The sequence below is a fragment of the Numenius arquata genome, chromosome 5, assembly GCF_964106895.1.
Source record: "Numenius arquata chromosome 5, bNumArq3.hap1.1, whole genome shotgun sequence".
NCBI classification, from domain to species: Eukaryota; Metazoa; Chordata; class Aves; order Charadriiformes; family Scolopacidae; genus Numenius; species Numenius arquata.
The window spans coordinates 29965401-29985855 of record NC_133580.1 but is presented as its reverse complement, the minus strand read 5'-3'; the positions used below and the strand labels follow the sequence as shown (position 1 = coordinate 29985855).

Genomic DNA, 20455 nt, shown 5'->3' with positions numbered 1-20455 from the left:
CGCAGTACAGATTCTTCTATTTCCTGTGGCATATGCTGACCCTGCAGACTTGTCCAGACACAGCTGGGTCCTCTTATATTTCTGAATTTATAGGCATATGTGTGCATCTGTAACTGTAAGGTCCATCACCTGTCGAGGAAGTTTTACGAGGATACTTTGAGGTATGAGTAGCAGCTCCTTTTTTTATTTATATTCGGCGATAGCCACTGAATACGCCATGGTTTGGGAAACTAAGCTTTTATAAATTAAAAAAATCCAACAACCCTGTCAATTTTTGATGGAAGCTTTCTGTTCCAAATAATTGGTTGTATTTTGGGTTTGGAAATCGGTGCTTAAGGTCAAAGAACAAGGGAGCATGTTGTGGGTGTCGCGCCTTTTCCATCATGGGATTTATGTGAGAATTCCTTCTGCACGTGGTGATCGTTTACCATAACGATTCTGATAGTACTATTAAAATATTAATGCAATGGGATCCAAAAGATACACACTGCTGAAAAAAATACATAAGGCTGTCCAACTGTTTTGGCATATGAGCTGCTACTTAAATTTCAGACTGCACTATAAAGCACAACCAGATGACTCTCCACTGAACTTCCAGGGGACCTGGCAGATGTAGTGGGTGTGTAACCTGTTGAGGCTTAAGTCAAGCAGTGCAAAGAAGTTTATTTTTTTGAGCCATGTTGTAAGCCATCCATGTCTATTCAGTTACTGGGCAGTCTTCTCGGATTAATAAATTAAGTAACATGTAACTCTGTATACGGTCTTTGTTACTGAAAAGTTTTGGTAGTTCTGAAGGCAAAAATTTTGTTACAAACCACATCCAAATCGCTTGACTTTTGTCTTAACCTGGGCAGAACTCCCTGTAGTCATGTCTCTGCTCTGTTTAGTCCTTCGGGTGTCTGCTCAGAGGTGGGAAAGAGTACAAAGTTAATTCAGAATTGGACTGAGACAACTGCTAATAGAAACTTCTCCCTGAATACAAATTTAGCACAAGCTTACAGCCAGGATGTGAATGAAATTGCAAGTACTCTTATCTTAACCTTTGAATGTTGCAGCTATAGCGTGTTAAGATACGATGCAGTTAATTAATATGTTGTGGCATCTACTAAATCTTGAAATGCAAAGTTCAACAAAATACTAACATAATTTTTACTTCTCACTATTTATTTTCTAATGATCTCTACCATACAGATCCAAGAGATCCATTTTAATTCAAATTAAGCTTGTCATAATAGTCTTAAAGTAAAAATTTCATGCTTGTGACTTTTGTACATCATTCCCTTTCAAGACAGGCTTGTCTTCATGTTTAAAAATAATCTTTACTGAGTAAATTCTGTTGCCTTGAAATTGGTACCAGTGGATGGGCCTCTTTTTTTGTGCAATGTTCCATGACATTTTTAAAAAAATCTCTTTCATGCTGCAGTGTTTTTCAGTATGAAAAAGTTTGGTTGTGTGTGTTTTTACTATTTACAGCCCTTTAAAATAGGGAGGGGTAGGCTCTTAGGACGACTAAAAGACCTGTCTGCAGCTGGCGTTGAGCCTGATTTATCTGGCAGCCAGAAGGCTTGGACTGTAGTCTCCAAAGCTAGCAAATCATCCCTTAGGGCTGGCATTACTTCTTGGATGGACTGTGTTAGGCAGACTAGTTGTTTGGAAATCTGTAAAGCAATTATTCTGACTCTCTCAGTGCAAAAGATGTGAGTTGAAATAACATATGGCAGAAATGTACAACTTTTCCTAATAATTTGCTGCTTGGAAAATTGCTTTCAATACTGACTACACAGGAGTTTATAGTTATGAATAATTTAAAAATTGTATTTAAGTGCTCAGAAATGAAAATATTCAGGCTGTTCAACTGTTTAAAGCCCCAGTTATAGCAGTCACTTGTTTGGGAGATTGAGGAAGATAAAATTCTTATGTCTTTTTGCAATTTTAAGTCTGCAAAACTGTATTGCCATACTTTACAATACCCTCTTACATTTTAGGCTGTAATTCCATTTTACTTGTACTAAAAAGAACATTCTTTCTTTAGCAAAATACAAGGCTAATAGTTAAAATTTCATTTGATGTTTTATAGTGCCACATATTTAATACCTGGTAGGGGATTGCTGATGTAGTAGCGAAAGTAAAAAATGGGGTTCCATGAGGATTTATTTGATATTAATTTCTAGATTTTGAGTTTTTACATTGCAGTTTATTAATATTGCTCAAAATATTGACAAAAAATAGTCCGTGGTGTTTTTGTTGTTTTCTTTTTTAATTGTGCTGTCATTGCTAACTGTTGCTTTTCAAGTGTTTGCCATTGTTCTGATAAAAATATTTTGGTAGGTCTCCTTTGCTGTATGCAGAGAAAGATCTAGGTAAGCGTCTCCATTTCCATCAGTTCATCGGGGCCTTAAACCATATTTTCAGTGTGTAAACTTAAAGTAAGTTTGTAAGATTTAGGAAACCTACATTCTTCCTTTACAGAGCTAATGATCTATGTCTGAAAGAGAGATGAGCTGCTAGTTAAATATTAACTGATACGTGCCTGTCTTTTCAATGTGGGTGCAATGATATTTAAGTGTTATGGGGTGCACTATGTCTTTTTGCTTTATTATAACAAGGAATCTCGGGCTTTGATTGTGATTAAATAGTCTCAAGCAATGCAAAAGTTGTACCTAATATCCAAGATACTTCTGTTTTCTTTCTCGCCATTACATTGCTGCTTACTGATACCTTAGCCTATTTGTTTATGGGCTTAAAAGGCACATTTTTGAAACCTGTTTGTGAACAGCTTCACGTTTTGCTTCATTTTGCGATTGAGGAATTATATTATTTTCCAGAGATAAAACTGTGGAAAACCTGTGTTTCCGATAAGTAAATCTGATTCTTCTTTTTCTTTTGAGGCCTAGAAACATTTAATCTTTTAGAATTGCATTTCCTGAGAAGGAATATTTGGGTGTAAAAGGCATGATTGCATTTTACAGTGTGTAACAGGTATAAAACCAGTGACACACCCAACCTTCTGTAGTAGTGATAGGTAAGTCCATGAAATTTACTGAATATAGTGGATTTCTGAAATGTCCTAGCAATATAATTATATCACTGAAACTTTGTAACTAAATGTTATAGACCATTGCTTCCCTAATGACAAATTGAGAGCTGCTACTGATCTTCAGTGCTTTAATTAGAGTGAAGTAGGGAGATGATCAACTCAAAACTAAGATTTGATCTCAAAACTAATCAGTTGTAGCTCTGCTTAGGTTTGGAGTTGGGTTTTTTTGCAGTTTTAAATTTCATAGTTTTGAAAACTAAACCTTATGTTTTTCTACCAAAAATGTGAAATCAAGTTGGATGTTGTAAATTTTAGCCAAAGATGTTTATGGCATCAGGTCTAGGGTACTTCATTGTAAGTTAGCAGAAAACTTTAAGAGAGAATTGATTTTTCAAGCATGAATCCCAGTTCTCTGAGAAGGAGAAGATGGGACAGGTTACAACAATTTCCTAGTTGCACCAATACTTTGGTTTAGCAAATGATAACATAGTTCTGCTCTCTTTTTTTCCTTCTGTTTTGATCTGCTTACTACTGTTCCTTCCTCTGCAGAACAAAAAGGTGTGATGTGAGATTCTTAAATCTGATTCACTGTGTGAAGCATAGGAGAGCAGAATCTGGCAAACAGCTGGGAAGTTCTGTTATATTTATGCGATTTTGTAAGATTGTCTGCCAGAAATGACCATACTCAAAAAAGATGCTCAGATAGAAGTCTTTGAACACATTTCTTGCAAAAATAAAGTGATTGTTGATACGTTCTTTTACAGAAAGTAGAATACTTTGCTATACAAATTGGCCACAATAAAGCATCTTCAAGACATCTCACAGAAGAAGAAGAGGAGTTTAATTTGAGAGCTGCTTGAGACTTAAGACCAAAAGCTTAGGAAGAAGAATGGCCATTAAATATTTTTCTATAGTTTAAATTAATGAACTTTAGCATTGGAGAAATTACCTTTATGTTGTCAATAACTTTTAGAATAAGGGTGATCCCGCTGGTTCTGCATTGTAGTGACAAACATTTAATTTGAACAGAGCATTTAAATTGAAAAAAACGTGTAATTTTCTCCTGTAGTGGCTCCTTGCCTGATCTTAGGTCTTGGTTGGCAGCTCTTCATAAACATGGCATTCTCAGTAAGGCATATATTTGTGCTACGTGGGCCATCTTCTGTTGGCTGTCTGCTCTTTGGCAAAGATTTTTGGATTGGCTTTGCTGTAGAAATACTTGATTCTTCCATCGCTAGCACAAAGCAAAGAGCAATGATGGATGGGAGCTAAGCAGCTGTGCAATGAAGAATGCTGCCTAAGTGTGGCGAGCTGTGAAAGTTTACCCTCTTATTGTGGAGGAGTTAGGGTATATGCGGGAGAGGAAGAGAGAAGCAGGCAGGTGTGGTGATTTTGTTTCTTTTTACATCATTTGAGACAAAATTTGGCAACTTTTTGTCTTGACATATGGCCAGGGTAACCAACTGAAACGTGCGTGGCATTTGGTTCTGTTGCATTATGGCCCATGGAAAAGAATGAGAAAAAGAAATAAGATGCCCGTCATCTAGGAGAGCAGCATAAATCTTCACTGAATTGAAAATCCTGAAACAAAGCTGTACCACTATCATAGATATACTCGATGCATACATGGAGAATATATTGGCAGTATTGGGAGAACATAAGGCAGTAAGTCTTACTGAGCAGTCTGCAGGTTAGATCTGGTGCAGTCACTAATCTCTGTGTTGACATTAACAAAGCTTCACAACAAAAAGCTGAGAACTTCGATGTACTGAGCTTTTTTAAGCCTTTAGCTGGAATAAGGAATGCTTAGAGCTAATAATTTTAGATTTGGGGAATCAGATGGCTTCCAATTTCTGGTGGTTTTTTTTTTTTTGGTTAACTGATTGTTTTTCCAATAGTGAAAAGTAATTGGTTCCATGTTTGGACTATGGATAGATTCCAAAACAATTTTTAGAGTTTAAGTTTTAAATCTTGTCATTAATTTTATGGGGGGTTGGCTTTTTCTTGCTTTTAAAAACAGGGAATAGTAATACTGAAGGGCAAGCTCTAACAGGGTTTATGTTTTTAGCATTTTCTTGGTGTGTTGACTTTTTGATCTGGATACATTCTAAGGTCTAGGCTAATGTTGATAAACCAGTATTTGTAAAACATGTTGAGATTTTAGGGTAATTGTACTATATAGAGAGCGTGCCACTTTGGGGACCCTTCCATATCACGTGTTCTTAAGAAACAAAGTAGAATAACGCCTGTTTTCTCCTGTGAGGGTACTGCAGCTACTTAGAAGACCACAGTAGGTAATGCTTTCTGTTTAAAAAAAGATAGGTAATTCTTTTAATCAGCAAGTAGAATGATGAGAAATGTAGCTACTTTTAAGTGTTGATACGTAACTTTATGAATGACTGCAGGACTTGAGTCTTTCATTTGAAGATTGAGTTCCATTATAATGGAGCAAGTGGGTTTCAGAGCAGTTCTGAATGTCTTACAGGTACAAAATAGTCCTTTGAGGTCCTTTGAGACATCCTGAGAGGTCTGAGATTAAAGTTTTCCTTAGCTGAGCAACGAGGTAACTTCAGAAGGTTACCTTTTTCAGGAGATCTGAATATAGCTACTCCTAACTTGTTTTTCAGAGCTATTTTTTTGTTTGAAGGAAAAGCAGCTTGTTAGGCACGATTGTATGAAGTGACTCTACTTTCATTTGGCCTCTGGAACATACTCTGCAACACAGGTCAGAATGTATTTGTAAAAAGATACGATTCTGTTTTTTTAAACTGTATTATTGCGGATTTTCTTTCCTATTTTTATTTTGTGTATCACCAATAGGGATTGGTTGTTTGGGGGGGTTTTGGTGCAGGTTGGGGTGGTAGCAGGGTAATAGAGGGCAAAGGAAGTAGGGGAAAGGTGGAAAAAAAAAACATCAGCATTGCAACAATCAAAGGTTACAGTCAATGATTTTTGGAAAGGTGTTTTTAAGTGTTTTGTGTTTTATAATAAAGGGTGGAGCTTAACTTTTTTTTTTTTGTGTGTGCCCTTTTTAGATACAGTTTTATCACTCTCTGCTGTATGGGTTCCTGTGCCTGTGTAGCAGTTCATTTCAGCCTGTTGGCTCTTTGTATTATTATCGGAAATACCTATTCCTTTGTGTTATTGTTATAATACTAGGTTTATAGAAATTTATTTGACAAGTGGGAAAATGTCTACCCATTGTAATCATGTAACTTTATTTCCAGATCTTCAGTTCATTAGCCAACTTGGCTAAACCCTGTAAAATGTACCCATTCTATGCACTTTGAAGTTTTAGTAGCATTTCTGTTGTTGTTGGCAGAGTTTCCACTGTTAGTATTGTGTTCCCCTGAGAGAATATGTAGCTTGCAAGAAATCTTACTGGTATGCAGACAGTAATACCCTAGGCTTTGTATTATGCTGTGTTGTACCATAATAGTCTCGTGTCTATTTCCATTTGACATCTAAATCAGTAACTTATTGGAGTCACTGTTTTCCTTTTTAAACCTCTCTAATTTTCAGACTGCCCATGAAAACAAAATTATTTTCTTATTAGCAGAGATTAATTTGACTATTAAGATTACTTCAGTTGTCCTGGAGACATGACTTCACTGCTCTTTTCTCCATGAGATTTTACTTCTTTTAAAAGAAAAATCTTTTGTGGATGAGTGTAGGGTGTGATGGCAGGAATACTCTTGTATCCCTAAGCGAAGCAATGTATGTAAAACAGGCTTTGATTGTATTAGATTGCAAAGAAGGCAAGATGTTGGCTCATTCATCACTTCTGTGGGACGCATATACCCCATGTATCATCTGACTATTATATCTCTCTCTGGCTTTGTGAATTTTACTTTGCGAACTTTTAATTACACAATTCCTGATTTGTTGTCTTTTGCCCTTTTTTTTAAAGTTATATAGCTGTGGAGAATTGAGTTCTTTGTAATAGAAGGTCAGATATCAAATGTAAGTTGATACTGAGAGTGCAGCAGAGGTGATACGTTGACACTGGCATGAGCGTGGTTGTATCTGTTCACCTTTCAGTTTTTTCTAAACCTGTTTTGTCTTGAGTGTGGCTTTTGTTGCAAATCTCAACAGAGAATATTCATACATTAAAAACAGATTTAGGTCATAGTGTCAGAATAATCTTGCAATAAAATGGGAAGTTTTCTGCCAATTTGGTATGAGAAAAGGCATTTTTGGGCTCTGATAAAGTTGAGGAGCCAATGTGTGGATCTGGATTGCTGTTTTGTTACCAACTCTTCCCTTTGTTGCAGTTCGTGGGCACGTTCACAGGAATTACATCAGTGTTGCTTGTGAAGATCTGCGAGGCTTCTTTTATTCCCACCTATAATCATTTTTCTTTCTTGATTTACAGACAAAGCAGCTATTAGTACAGATTCTTTCTTCATCTAGATAACCGAGTGGAAGGGTAAAAGCACTTTCTACTGCAGATATGAGTGACTGTAGCTGTATCTCATCGTTCTGTTGCTACTGTTTGAGCTTTTATGGTTAGGCACAAATGTTGCAGAGAAGGAAGTAGACCAAATTTGGTAGCTTTCAAGAAATAAGGGCTGTACACAAGGCATAGCTAGTTTCTGAAACATCAGACTAACACAGTAAAAGGAGCTGAACATCCTGAAAGAAGGTTGGACATCATTTATTTGTCTTTACTGGTCTTCTGTGTTTCCTGCTTCTTTAATTTGTTACCTGGGTGCCTGGCCTTCCATTTGAGTGGAAACAAAATAAGACAATAGAAATCAGTGCTAAAATAACTCTGCAATAAAAGTTGTATTAATCCAAGATGAGTAAAAATACTGACGATTCCTGCTTAAAAGTAAAATAACGGTAAATTCTTAATGTATGCACAACCTCAATGTGTGAAGTATTCAGTATATTCTCCATAAATTTGTTAGAAAAGTTAGGAAATTTTGTAGGATTTTTCTATTTTCTTAGTCTCAATAAAATTCTATGTACACCTAATAAATTTTTCAGCTAAAACCAGGGTACAGTGTTCTCCTGTCCAACCTTTTCCCTTTTATTCCCTTTTTTTTTTCCAATTTAGTCAGACCTTTCTTTCTGAGAAGGTGGATTTTTTTTCTGTTTCGTGGAGGAAGAACATGTTTTTTGCACCTGGGAAGAAAAGTAGCTTTTCTTCCAAAATATATGAAAGCAGCTGTCATACATCAGATTCCTTTTAATGTTGCTTTTTGTTTGGGCTTTGCATTAGGAGGTGGGAGCACAGCTTATTCATTTAGCAAATTTTCTTATTCAGCAACTGATTTTAGAGTTACTTCATGTGTTAAGAGATGGTAGCATTATAACATTAAGAAGTCATTAATTTTAGACTGTTGTTTGTTTAGGTTTTTATCCCGCTTCTTGGTAAAGATGGCAGCCAACAACGCAGTGCTGAACAGACTGGAGCAGAAGGGTGCAGAGGCCGATCAAGTTATTGAATACCTCAAGCAGCAAGTTGCTCTGCTCAAGGAGAAAGCTAGTAAGGAATTATCTATCTTATTATAAACTTGCTAACCAGGTGGTTAACATTAAACGCTCATAAGAAAAAATGAGAACATGGGCAACTTCTTTGGTGCTGTCAGCCTTTTAAGTGTGTTTCAAGTTCTCCAAGATAAAGCTTGTAATAGTAGCACTGTTTCAGTGTCTTGTGGTTTGTGATTTTTTTGAACCCGCTTATTCAGGAATAGAAAAGGCATGAACGAGGAAGGATTAATGACACAAACAGATTATGGGAATTTGATAGGAGATTTCAAGAGTCAGGAAGAATACGAGACTGCGTTTGCCTGAATGTGTTACTGCTTTTTCACCACTATAGGGTTCTCTCAAGAGTATCATACTTTCAACTTTGATATTTTGTATGTATTGGTATCAGTGAATTAAGGTGCTCCATATTACAAACATGTTTAAGCTTTTTCTAATAGGTTTTTTGGAATTTTTTCCTGTAAGTCTACTTAGGGGACTGAGAAGCTAGTATATTGAGAGGCAACTTGAGTACATTGTAAAAAAAAAAACAAACTACAACCCACCTATTTCAACAAAAAATATTTTTATTGTAAAAAAAAAAACCCCAAAAAACAAAAAACCACAACCCACCTATTTCAACAAAAAAGGATTCCAAGGTTTACTGATGATACACTCCTTGAAAGTTTCCACTTTTTTGATGTTTGCCTCACCATGTTTCACATTCTCCAATGAATGCTAGTTATTGAAACCTGTCATTTTTAATATACTGTCAACTCTAGTCTTGCAGGCATCTCTTCGAGAAGAGAAGAAACTGCGTGTGGAAAATGCTAAGTTGAAGAAAGAAATTGAAGGGCTAAAACAGGAGCTGATACAGGCAGAAATTCGGAATGGAGGTGAGGAAAAAAATATCCTATTCTCATACAACATAGATCTAATTAGCGCAAATTATGATCAAAACTGTAGACTATCTTAATTCTTCTTGATTTTTATCTTTCTCTATGTAAGTCTATGGCATTTCTTACAAATTCTGGATTTTCCTAGGTTCCGTGCCTATGACAAGTTGCTTAATTCCAACGTTTTAGTAAACTGCAAGCCAACAGGTACATATGCCAGATCTTAATCAGACGTGCAACTGGTTCTTTGTATGTTTTTGTAGAGTGCCTTTCATAATAAGCCCCGATTGACTGATGACAGTGACTCCTTATAATACCTTAGAAATTGCTGAATGTCTAACACTTCTTGATATTCTCAGTATTTAATCTAGCATGACTGAAAAACCCCTATGGAAAATCAAGCTATAGTTCAAAGTACAGATGGGCAGTGACTTACTAGAAAATCTGTGGTAGTGTGGAATTAGAAACAATGTGTTTTGAGTTTTTTGATTCCCTGCTTTAGTTAAGATCAGTCTTTCATTGTGCTGTTTTTCCTTCTTTGTACTCCTTTGTGTAGCTCTGTTCGGCTCACACCATCATTATGTAGCTCATATTAAAAAAGAAAGGAGAAAAAACAAAATTGTAGCGTTTCAGGTCCAGCGTGTCTTCTTTAAAATTATTTCCAAAGAAAACCTCTTCTGCCCTCAACAGCTGTTGCTATTTTTACCCATGCTATCAGTATTGTAAATTGGGTGAGATAGTGTCCAGTGTAGCTGGATGCTAGCATTCAACTCTACTGATCGTTTTACTGGTAAACTAACACATTGAGTCTTCAAAAAGACTAGCATTTTATAAATGCAGAGAATTCTTTTTCTCCTTTGGGCAAGAATAAAGTGCTTTCGTGTACTAAACCAAACCATTAGTTTATATTTCTCCATTGTCTGTTAGTCTGCAGCAATTCCTGACAGGTATAGGATATTTCACAGGATCTCTGTTATGCTTGAGAGAGAAATCTCAAGATACATGTTTTTTTCCAATATGGGAAAGGACTAGTAAATTAATATTTGGCTTCTAGAAAAAATATCACTTGGGATTTTTTTTTTCGAAAATCTGTAAAATAAAAAGTCTTTCCACAACTAGCAAGCAAGTGGTTATTGGTACAACAAGTCTCAGATTCAAATGGTTTTTAAAAATCGTTTATAAGAATGTAATTTGTGCAAACCACTATAGGGTTTAAGAGAGCCGGTATCAACAAACAATGTGCAGTTTTTCAGGAAAGTTAATAAATGTCTCAAGTCTAAAAAGAAGCATGTTTGCAGAATGGGGAACTGTATAGTAGTGACACTAGAAGGATTTGTCAAATAGTTATTAATCATAGAACAGCTGAGGTTGAAAGAGACCTGAGAAGATCATCTGGTCTAACCTTTCCCAAGAAAGGGAGCCTAGATGATATTGTCTAGCCACTGATGATGCTTACCCAGTACAGTGATTTGGTTAAAAGCCTTAATGAGATTCTTGAGAAGAGCAAAATGTAGAAGGGAGTTGATTCTTATGCTATCAATTGGTAAAATTGATAGTGAGATGATGTCCAGAATTCTGTATCATGAGTTTACAAAGAAATACAAAGGTAACGTGGAGAATTTAGGGAAGGGAAGTGAGGAATCAACAGATGGGTTTAAGGCTGCAGGTGATTTTTTAGAATGTGGTTATTCAGGCTCATTTTCTTTAGTCAATCAGGAAAAAAAACAGTTGAGGAATGATCCAGCTACAATATAAAAATTGATTTTGTGCATCGAAAATTATGGAGTAGTCTCCAGTATGACAAGAGTTGGTAGCTAGGAACTGAAACTAGACAAACACAAATGAGAGATCAGGAGTTAGTAGCAAAGATAACTAGATGTTGAAATAAACTGCAGAAAGAGGTGGTGTTTGCATGTATGTTTTCTTGCATTTAGCAGTCTTTCTCATTTAAAAAACATGCAGTCAAAGGCATTATTCTTAACTGATCAGAATAATCATGTACAGACTGAGTTCTAATAGTGTTTTGTAATGTTGTGCTTCATTACTCAGCTGTTGTGGTTTAGGTATTTTAAACAAAATTGAGTTCTTTCTACTTTTCCATTTATGTTGGAAACTTAAAATGTCAGTGTTCAAAGTTCTGGTACCCCTTCTGACTTTTTTGGTTTTGATTTTAGTGAAACAGATCGCAGTTCCTCCTGGTACAACAGTGTCTACAGCTTCATTTTCAGATGATGTTCCACAACCTACAGGAGTCGCATCGTCTCCTGGTTCCAAAGATCTAATTAAAGGTGAAGATGAAGAAAAGAAAAAGAAGGAAAAAGCAGAAAAAAAAGGTACTTCAGTTTTCTTAGCTGTGATAGACAGTTAAGGCATTTATTTTATGCAAGTGCTTTTAGATTATTTTGAACACATAAAAAAACAGTTCTTACAGCCACAGTAGGAAGAATCATGTGCTAGCTCTTAAAATCTTGGAAGTACTTGAAGCTAATGAGCTTCAAGTAAGGTACAGACTCTTACTTAAATGGGATACGTGCCAAATATCTTTTAATGTGACTGAACTCCCTTATTTAAAAAGAACAAAACAAAAACTAAGCGACGCCCCCCCAGCCCTGCCTCCAAACTCCCAAAAATCCCATCACAGAAAAAAGCAACACCAAAATGCACATGCACAAAGGAGGGATGGCAGGGTGGGGTTGGGGTGAGGGGAAAGGCAGGGGGGAGGAAGAGGAGGACACAAAGTTTAGAGAAGTTTTTGGGAGACTGTGGGGTATTTTGTTCTGAGAGTTAGTTCTGAGACTGAGACTGGAAACAGTGCAAGCAAAGGGCAAAGACCAAGTCAGCAAAATACTTTGCAAGCAATAGTAGCATAACATAATACTGAAGGAAGAGTCATAAATTGCAGTTTTCTGCATTCTCCAAGTATACTGGGGTTTTTTTGTTTGTTTTGGTTTTTTGTTTTTTTGCCTGGAAAATTCTTACAGGCAGTGAAGTTCCTTCAGAATTGATCAGGTACATCCATGTGAACGCTGGTGAAATGGTGTGGCTAAGAGGAGCCAAGGAAAGGACATAGGCAGATAGCATAATCTAGTTTTGGCAATGGGGAGGAAGTGTAGTAGAAGAGTACGTAGGTTTCTTAACACCTCTCCTCCTGCTATTCATTTTTAGCTGTCTGTATTGACTTCTGTTTAACAAACTCACTCAGAGAAGAAAAGATGTGTCTGTTCCACTTGCACAAAAGTGCAGGTGTCCATCTTGTAACTTAAACTCATGTTTTGTAATCATTCTTGTATGAAAAATATTGTGCATTTGCTCTGAATTGATTTGTACAGCTTTTCAGAATTTGCATATTACGCTGATAGGGCACTGTATCTATTTGATTGTTCTGGTGAGCTGTACACAGGCTTATAAGCTACTTCCTGTTTTTTGGTGTACTGCAGCCTTTGACCCATTAGTAATATTCCACAGAGCTGTAAAGATAAAAGGAGAGGCCACATGTCATATCAGGCAATTAGCTGTTTTCTTCAAGTCTTCAGTGGCTACAGAGATAGTATTCAGCTGGTAAAGAAAAATAAAACTTGTATTTCCCCTCAGCTTCCCCTCCAAAAGCTAAATTTGGAAAGCAATCTGTTTGACTTTTTCCTTCCAGAGATTTGTTTTTGAAAAAGGCAACATATAGCATGAAAATTAACTAGAAGCCCTAACAGGCTTTTTCTCTGGAGTTCAACATCTATTGTAGGTAGAGTATTTAACAATCAAAGTAACCAATACGTAAAACTTGTTTTCTAGTCTTGAAATTGATGAAATTATAGAATATTTCAAATCCCTTTGCTTTCTGTCACCGATCTCACCTGTTTCCTCTCTGGTTATTCCCATGTTCTTAGTTCCGCTTCTTGCAAACTTCATCTGTGAGGCTTCTCTGGATATTGATTCTGAGCTGACTGACACTGGCCAGAGGAGTGCAGTTCTCTCCTTAGCCCACAGCACTGAAATGGATATTTTCTCTGTATCTGTATATATGCTGTGTACAGACATGCTTTGCCGTGTTCTCTTTTCCTTATTTGGTGACAGACTTCGTTTCTCTAAAGTGAAATAAATAGGGTACTAGAAGCTGATTGTTTGGCTACAGACTATTGTAGAGAAACATCATGAAGTGGAGAACAGTGAGGAATGATTCCAAGGATAAAAACGGCAGGTCTTTGCAATGATCTTACGTATTAAATACTAACTATTTTGATGGCATTTTTTCAGTTTCTCTCCAGTTACTAAATATATGACTGGTTTTATTAATCTAATTGTAATCTAATTACAATTACCCAGTCATAAACACTAGCATTTTTTATTCATCATGTATGAACTGAAGTATTTTTGAAGAGCTATTGCTTATGCTAATAAAAAGGCAGTATTTTTTTGAGTGTATTATTTAATCTCAGCCCTGTACTAGAGCAGTGATAAATTAACCAAGTTGCCTGCTGCGTCTACTTTTCCTTTTTTGCTCCCTAAAGAAGGGACTTGGTTTACGTTAATGTGTAAGCTATCTTGGATGAAAGAATAATAGAATATGCTTATTTTAAGTAAGCACTTCTTAGACACTTCTTAATCTCTCAGAGATTATAGTTGTTAAACAAATCTTGGATGTCTTTTAAGTGGGACGGTCATATATACAAACTGGACGTAACTTGCTTTTCTCAAAGAGAATATCTAAATAAGAAGCTGAGTACGGGGAGTATTGCTTCACTGCTGTTTTATACCATACGGTATGTATGGTTGATGATAAAACCTTGCATTGCCATAGCATAAAAACTCTGCATCAGTGGAACCTCGTAAACCATGAGCATTTTCATGTACTAGCATATTTGGCAAGTGAAGAATCTTAGCTAAGGTCATTTTGAAGGGTTGCTTTGCAACTGTAACAGTGCCGTTGCAGTGACTTAGCATTGTCCTGCAATGCTGCAATGCCCAGTCAGCAGCTGTCGTTAAGCACTAGTAACGTGATAGCTTGTGATTATCTGGTCTCCCTTTGCTGGTGAAATGCCATGGCAAGACTTACTGGTATTTGCTAATTATTAAACCAGGCTTATTGATGTGGCCTTTAGCAGAGTATGTATGTCACTTACATACATGTTAGCTATACTTAAAGTTCGGGATGACTTCACTTTACAAGCAAGAAAGTACCTCTGTCCTGAGGTGGTAATTACTTATAGTAACAATCTAAATTGAAGTGTGTATGATGATTCTCCACTGGAAGCTAGTAATAGAGGTGCTAACTCTTTACTCTTCATTTGTGTTTTACACTGGATTTACACTTATTTCTGAGATTGTAACTCATTTTTCCCTTGCAATAGTCATATGCATTACTTACGCTTTTCTTAAAGGTTTATTTCATGAACTAAACTTTCTTTAATAGGTGAAAAGAAGGAGAAGAAACAGCAGCCAGCTCCTGGAAGTAGTGATGCAAAACCTGTAGATGTTTCTCGTCTGGATCTTCGTGTTGGCTGCATCATTACTGCCGAAAAGCATCCAGATGCAGACGCTCTGTATGTTGAAGAAGTGGATGTTGGTGAAGCAAGCCCAAGGACTGTTGTCAGCGGTTTAGTGAAACATGTTCCTCTGGATCAGGTATTGACAAAATTATTTACTGGTAGTTTTTCCTTTCCTAAAGTATCTTTAGACCTTCATCTGTTTGTAGGATGTGTTTTCATTGTGCTAAAAGATTTTTACAGTCATGAAAACAAAAATAAACTGCAAATGGAAGTAATGGTTAACAACATTTGCCGGAAAATGGAGAAGTACTCTTACACCAAGACAGTTCCTTTCTGCTTGCAGTGCTTCTGTCCTGGGATCTTATTCTGACTCCTCTGTGATGCCATTGGCACACAGTGGACTCCTAGACCAAACAGATGTGACTCTCCCTTCAGGTTTGGCATGGACTAAAGCAAAGGGCATTTAAATTTAACTTTGCTGTCAAATAATCTGGCTGTTAAGCTGACTTAAACAACTGTGGAATACAAAAAGCATATTTTTGCTTCCTTGTCTGGAACAGAGTCTGCCCCTACGCTTTTTTAGTTGATACAGTTCTGTGTTTGACGTGCATGTTTATGTATGTCTTGGGAACAAGCTGAAACTTCAAGATTACATTTTCTTTTAACACCTATTCTAGAGGGTTAGTGGAAGGGAGGAATTGACTGAAGGCTGCTTCTCCGTTTAAATGCAAGCGTGGCAATTAAAGCAATGTTGTATAGAGCAACTGCAAAATGGGTCATGAAGGAGTTGATTTCAGTGTGGAAAAGCTACTCAAATGCCTTTTCAATTCCTATTCACACCCTGTCCCTGTGGTAAGACTGCAAATATAGGAGGCAATCAAAATTTTGATTGTTGTTTTTATGATACAGAAAGTTATTGAACTGAAAAAAATGCACTATTCTGCACTGATCACCTGATAGTGTCAAGTGACTGGATTTTAAGTGGGCAGAATTCAAATTACTCATTTTTAGCAGTAGTCTGCTCTCAAGAAAGCATGTAGAAAAAACATCTTGAAAGCCTTTATAAATAAGCTTATGAACATGAAGTGTACAGAATACAGTGGCACTAAGAGTCTTTTCTTTTGTCCTGCTTTCTGTCTGGAAAAAATAATCCAAAGTACTCATTAACAGAGAATTAGGGTTTGTTCTTACACCTTCTTTGGGAACAGTTAGTTTGTGTGTCTGTTTGGTTTTGGCAAGTCTGTATTAGGCAGTAAATTCTTAGGGGCAAGCTTCCATCTTTTTGTGTCTTTTAAAATGTTCAAACATGTGAAGGCCTGGCATGTGACTACTGCCATATATTTAAATAAAAATGTATAATTCAGATCAAGTACTATAGAAATAATTCATCAAAAATTAAACTATTTATGATTGCAGTGTTTGATGTGGTAATTTAGCAGTGTTCTGAGACTGTAGTACTTTTATCATCTGACTTCACCTTCGGTTAAAAAGCACATGTGTATCTTCATTAACATTTCAGTATGCAGTGCAAGTTATTTATGGGTGTGAAAACTTCTTGCGTGCCCACTTTGTATGTGGTACAGTGTGGCTTTGTGTACCACTGGTGATGAAGGCAGGTCAGAAATTGCACCCTCAAGTAAGTACCATGTATAGGTAGATACATGTGTCATCAGTAGCAAGGATATGGTACTGAAGCATGAGGTGAACCGTGTCAATGCTGAAGTCTTTCAGCAGCAGCTGAGAACAACTGGATAACATTCTGAAATGTCAGCAGGAACAGACAGCTTTTCTGCCACTGCATTTGGCTTTTTGAAATGGATCTGTGCATGTTCCTAGCATCATAGCCCATTGGCCAAACAACCAAAACCACTGCAGTCTACAGTGGACCCACAGCCCGCAACCAAAAACTCCACCACTGCCACAGACAGAAGTGAAGGCGGCCAATAACGCAGAAGAATGGAAGCTTGTAATGGCAAGGACCAGCAGGAGGAAGAGACTTCCCCCGAAGCCTGAGATGCCCTTACAGAACCGCTTCACTGCTCTGCAGACTGAAGAGGAAAGACCAGTCAGAGCAGGAGAGATGCTGGAGCTGAGTAAGGCAGCTTAATTTTCTCGTCATATAAGTGCAACTAAGAAAAAGGGACGGGGATGGTAGTAGGCGACCCTCTTCTGAAAGGTACGGTGGCACCTGTTTGCCAACCTGACACACTCTCTGGGGAGTTGTGCTGCTTGCCAGGGCTTTCTATCAGGGATGTCACTGAGAGACTACCAAGCCTCTACAGTCCCCTGGCTACTATCTGCTGCTGTTGTTTCACATGGGCACCAGTGGTATGCCAGGAGCAGTCTGAGGAGTATCAAGGATTACAGAGCTCTGGGAGCAGCAGTAAAGGACTCTGGAGCGCAAGTATTTTTCTCATCAATCATCCCAGTCAAAGGGAAGGCATTTGAAAGGACCAGTCGAATCTGGCAAGTCAACAAATGGTTACAAGACTGGTGCTACAGCCAGGGGTTCAACTACTTAGACCACGGGACTTGCTTTGAGAAGCCAAGTCTACTGGGATCTACTGGGAATAGCATCTTTGGTCTAAGGCTTGGCAACCTGGTGAAGAGGGCTTTAAACTAGAGTTGCTGGGCAATCAATCTATCCAACTTAAGATCCAGACAAGCATGCAATAAATTGAGGAGGGCTTTTTGTTGCTGTTGGCATTGCAGCTCACTGGTTTTAAAGCAATCCGTGCGTTGGTTTTAACTCATATTCACTAGCCATTGCAGTCTGATTTTGAGTATCTGATTTTGAGATATGGAGGGATAGTTCATAATCGGTTATACAAATAAGTTTCAGGGTTACTTAAGAAAAAAGAGCAATTTAACACTTTTTCTTTAAGGATATGGTTTTGGGTTTTATGTAGGTAAACTTCAGGATTTACTTTTCCTCATTTTAGTTTCTTTGCTTTATTTCTCACCCACCTCCACTCCCCCCTTCTTCATTCTATCAGCATGTTGGGAAAACACTTTGATTCTGAATGTGAAGTAGCTGTGTGTTTAACCATAGAAACTGTAACAACTAACATTTTTACTGAAACTAAATCGGTTTCTCACTAGTTGAGTTGTCAGTTTTGAAGTTTCTGGATTTTTGAAACAAAAGGATTGGCTCTTTGGAAGGCCAGCAGAGGTTGTTACTGTTTCAAGGAGATAATATTAGAATTTCCTTTGCTTATTCTCAGCTCATTTATGTATCAAACACTTCCTGTGATGGCAAAGCCCTATCAGCTCTCTGTAGACATAGACTTGCTTCTGTATGTATCCTTTTAAATGTAGAGATTTACCCTATTGTTCTTAGCCAGAATTTGCTGTACTGGGTAATAACACGTGTGGAGAAGAAAACATACATTTACTGTCTGTCTGTGTCAACTTCAGCTGCTTTTCAGTAACACCCTGTATTTCTGATAGCACTTTTGACGTACTGGGAAAGGGAGTCACGTTTCTTCCCTTTTGTTTGGGTTGGGTTTTTTTTGTTCTTTCTGCCCAATCTTATCTATCTGTCAGGAAACTCTCCAATTTAGTTTTACAGTTACTTTTAAAAAACTAGATTGTTTCTTTTGTTCCTCTAATTTATGGGGCTACAGAGAGTGGCCTTCAGTAGAATTACTGTATCTGACTCTTAGTATATGACACATTTCAGGATTTTATTTATCATTTACTGTAAAAAGTTCTCATAAGAGCAATGCAGACAGAGTGATACCTGAACATCAGATTCCTCGATGGCTTGGGTTTTTTTGCACTTATTATGCATGAGTATAGAGTACTTTACTATTGTAATTGAAGTCCTGTTTTCTGGAAACATCAACTCCTGAACGGTAAGTCCCTTCTGTAAAAATTAGCATAACCAGTTAAAAAAAACAACAGAAAAACCAAGCAAAACCAAACAAAAACACAACAACAAAAAACCCAAACAAAAAGCTAAAACCTTTTGCATCGTTAGGAAGCATTTGCTTAGGTCTGGTTTCTTTTTTTCTCTAACTTAGGGAATTGTCATTTATCTGAAGACAGTTTAAATATTGATCCATTTATAGTAAAAAGGAAAACCAAAACCTTGACATAGGAATGTTCTGGTTTTGGTTGACTGTCTTGGGGTGGGTCTTTCTTTTTGTTTTACAAAAGCATTTGTTTAACCTTGTGGGTTTCCTTACCATTTGTTTGTCAAATCAATACACATATCTTAGTATTAGAGTAGTTTTTTAAAAAGCATTTGAAGACAATTCCTAGGTAAAGTGAGGGGATAATGTGTATGTTTGAAACGTTGATAAATACTTCTTAATTTTGTAATAGTAATCAACTCATACAGAAATCTCATGCAATATATATGAACGTTTGGGCCACTGTGACTGGAAAGGAATGACGTGATGCTAGTTTGATGAAGATGGTGAGCTCCGTTTCTGTATTAATGCAGTCTGGGTTTGTCAGTTGTATAATCTGTAATAAAAAAGCAATGCTCTGAAGTCCAGAATTTTTTCCAGTTAGTCAAAAACTAAACTCAAGTACCAAACGCAGAAATCTTGTTTCTTTTATTCTGTATATCCCTTTGCTTATTGTTATTCATTGCTAGATAATGTCTACAACTTGCATTTTAGAGTCACTGACATCTTACAGCCATTTCTTGTGTTTTGGGCAATTTATGTCCATAGCAATAACTTAAAAAATTTTCAGTCAATGGTCTGCCTTGACACTTATGCAAGATCAACTTTTCATTATAACTGCTTCATTTTGAAGTTTTATTTTTTGTTTTTTAAAATGTTCTACTTGGAAAATATGCAGTATTTGGAATACTTGATCATATGAGTTTTATTAAGTATTAATCATGCAGTTTTAAAGTTTATATTGTAATGCACAAAGACTGAAATCTAGAAATACATGCATATATGTGCACTCAAGTATGGGAATTAAGGCTTCCTTTCTGTCCGTCTCTTAAGAACGTTCTGGGTTTAATTTTTATTCAGTTTGAAAGTGTGGTTTCTTTTCTAGGCTAAAGTGTGGCAGTCTCCCCTAACAGAGTGTGTTTTCTCTGGTTTACTATTACAAATTTTATTAAAATAAAAGAACAAAGGAAGAAACCTAGTTTTACTCTAACAAATTGCAGTGCACAGTATGTATAGCCATTTTCTGTGGTTAAAAAAAAAAATCAGAGCACTTGGGTTAAATAAGATAAATGTTAAGATTCAAGCGAGCTAATTATGTAGAACACCTGTACACTTCCAGTACAGTTTGAAATTTTTATCTGTAAGCTAGCCTGATTTGTAGAGCGTTATTATTATCATTAAATGGAAATTGTTTGCTTAGTAGCGCTATTTTAAAAGTGGACTGAAGTGGTGATCCAGAACGAGTAAAGGTGGAATGTGGGTGAAGTGCATCGCCTGGTTTTTTGGACTTATGAATTGCACATTTGGTATTTCCATGATAAGTGTGTCACAATTCAGAATTTACTCTATTATTCACTGGAAAACTCTTACATGGTTTAAATGTTACTTGTTACTGGTGTGGAGGCATCGAAATTGTACATCTGTTGCTGT

General features: G+C 36.8%; 1 protein-coding gene across 1 annotated transcript in view; it reads left to right on the top strand.

Annotated features, from left to right (window-relative positions):
* AIMP1 (aminoacyl tRNA synthetase complex interacting multifunctional protein 1) overlaps positions 1-20455 on the top strand; it is a 38563-nt gene that overhangs the window by 10701 nt on the left and 7407 nt on the right. Inside the window, exons 2-5 of the mRNA XM_074147406.1 lie at positions 8398-8531; positions 9295-9408; positions 11583-11741; positions 14813-15024. Of these exons, the coding sequence (XP_074003507.1) occupies positions 8398-8531; positions 9295-9408; positions 11583-11741; positions 14813-15024 (619 nt within the window). The remainder of the gene's footprint in view (positions 1-8397; positions 8532-9294; positions 9409-11582; positions 11742-14812; positions 15025-20455) is intronic.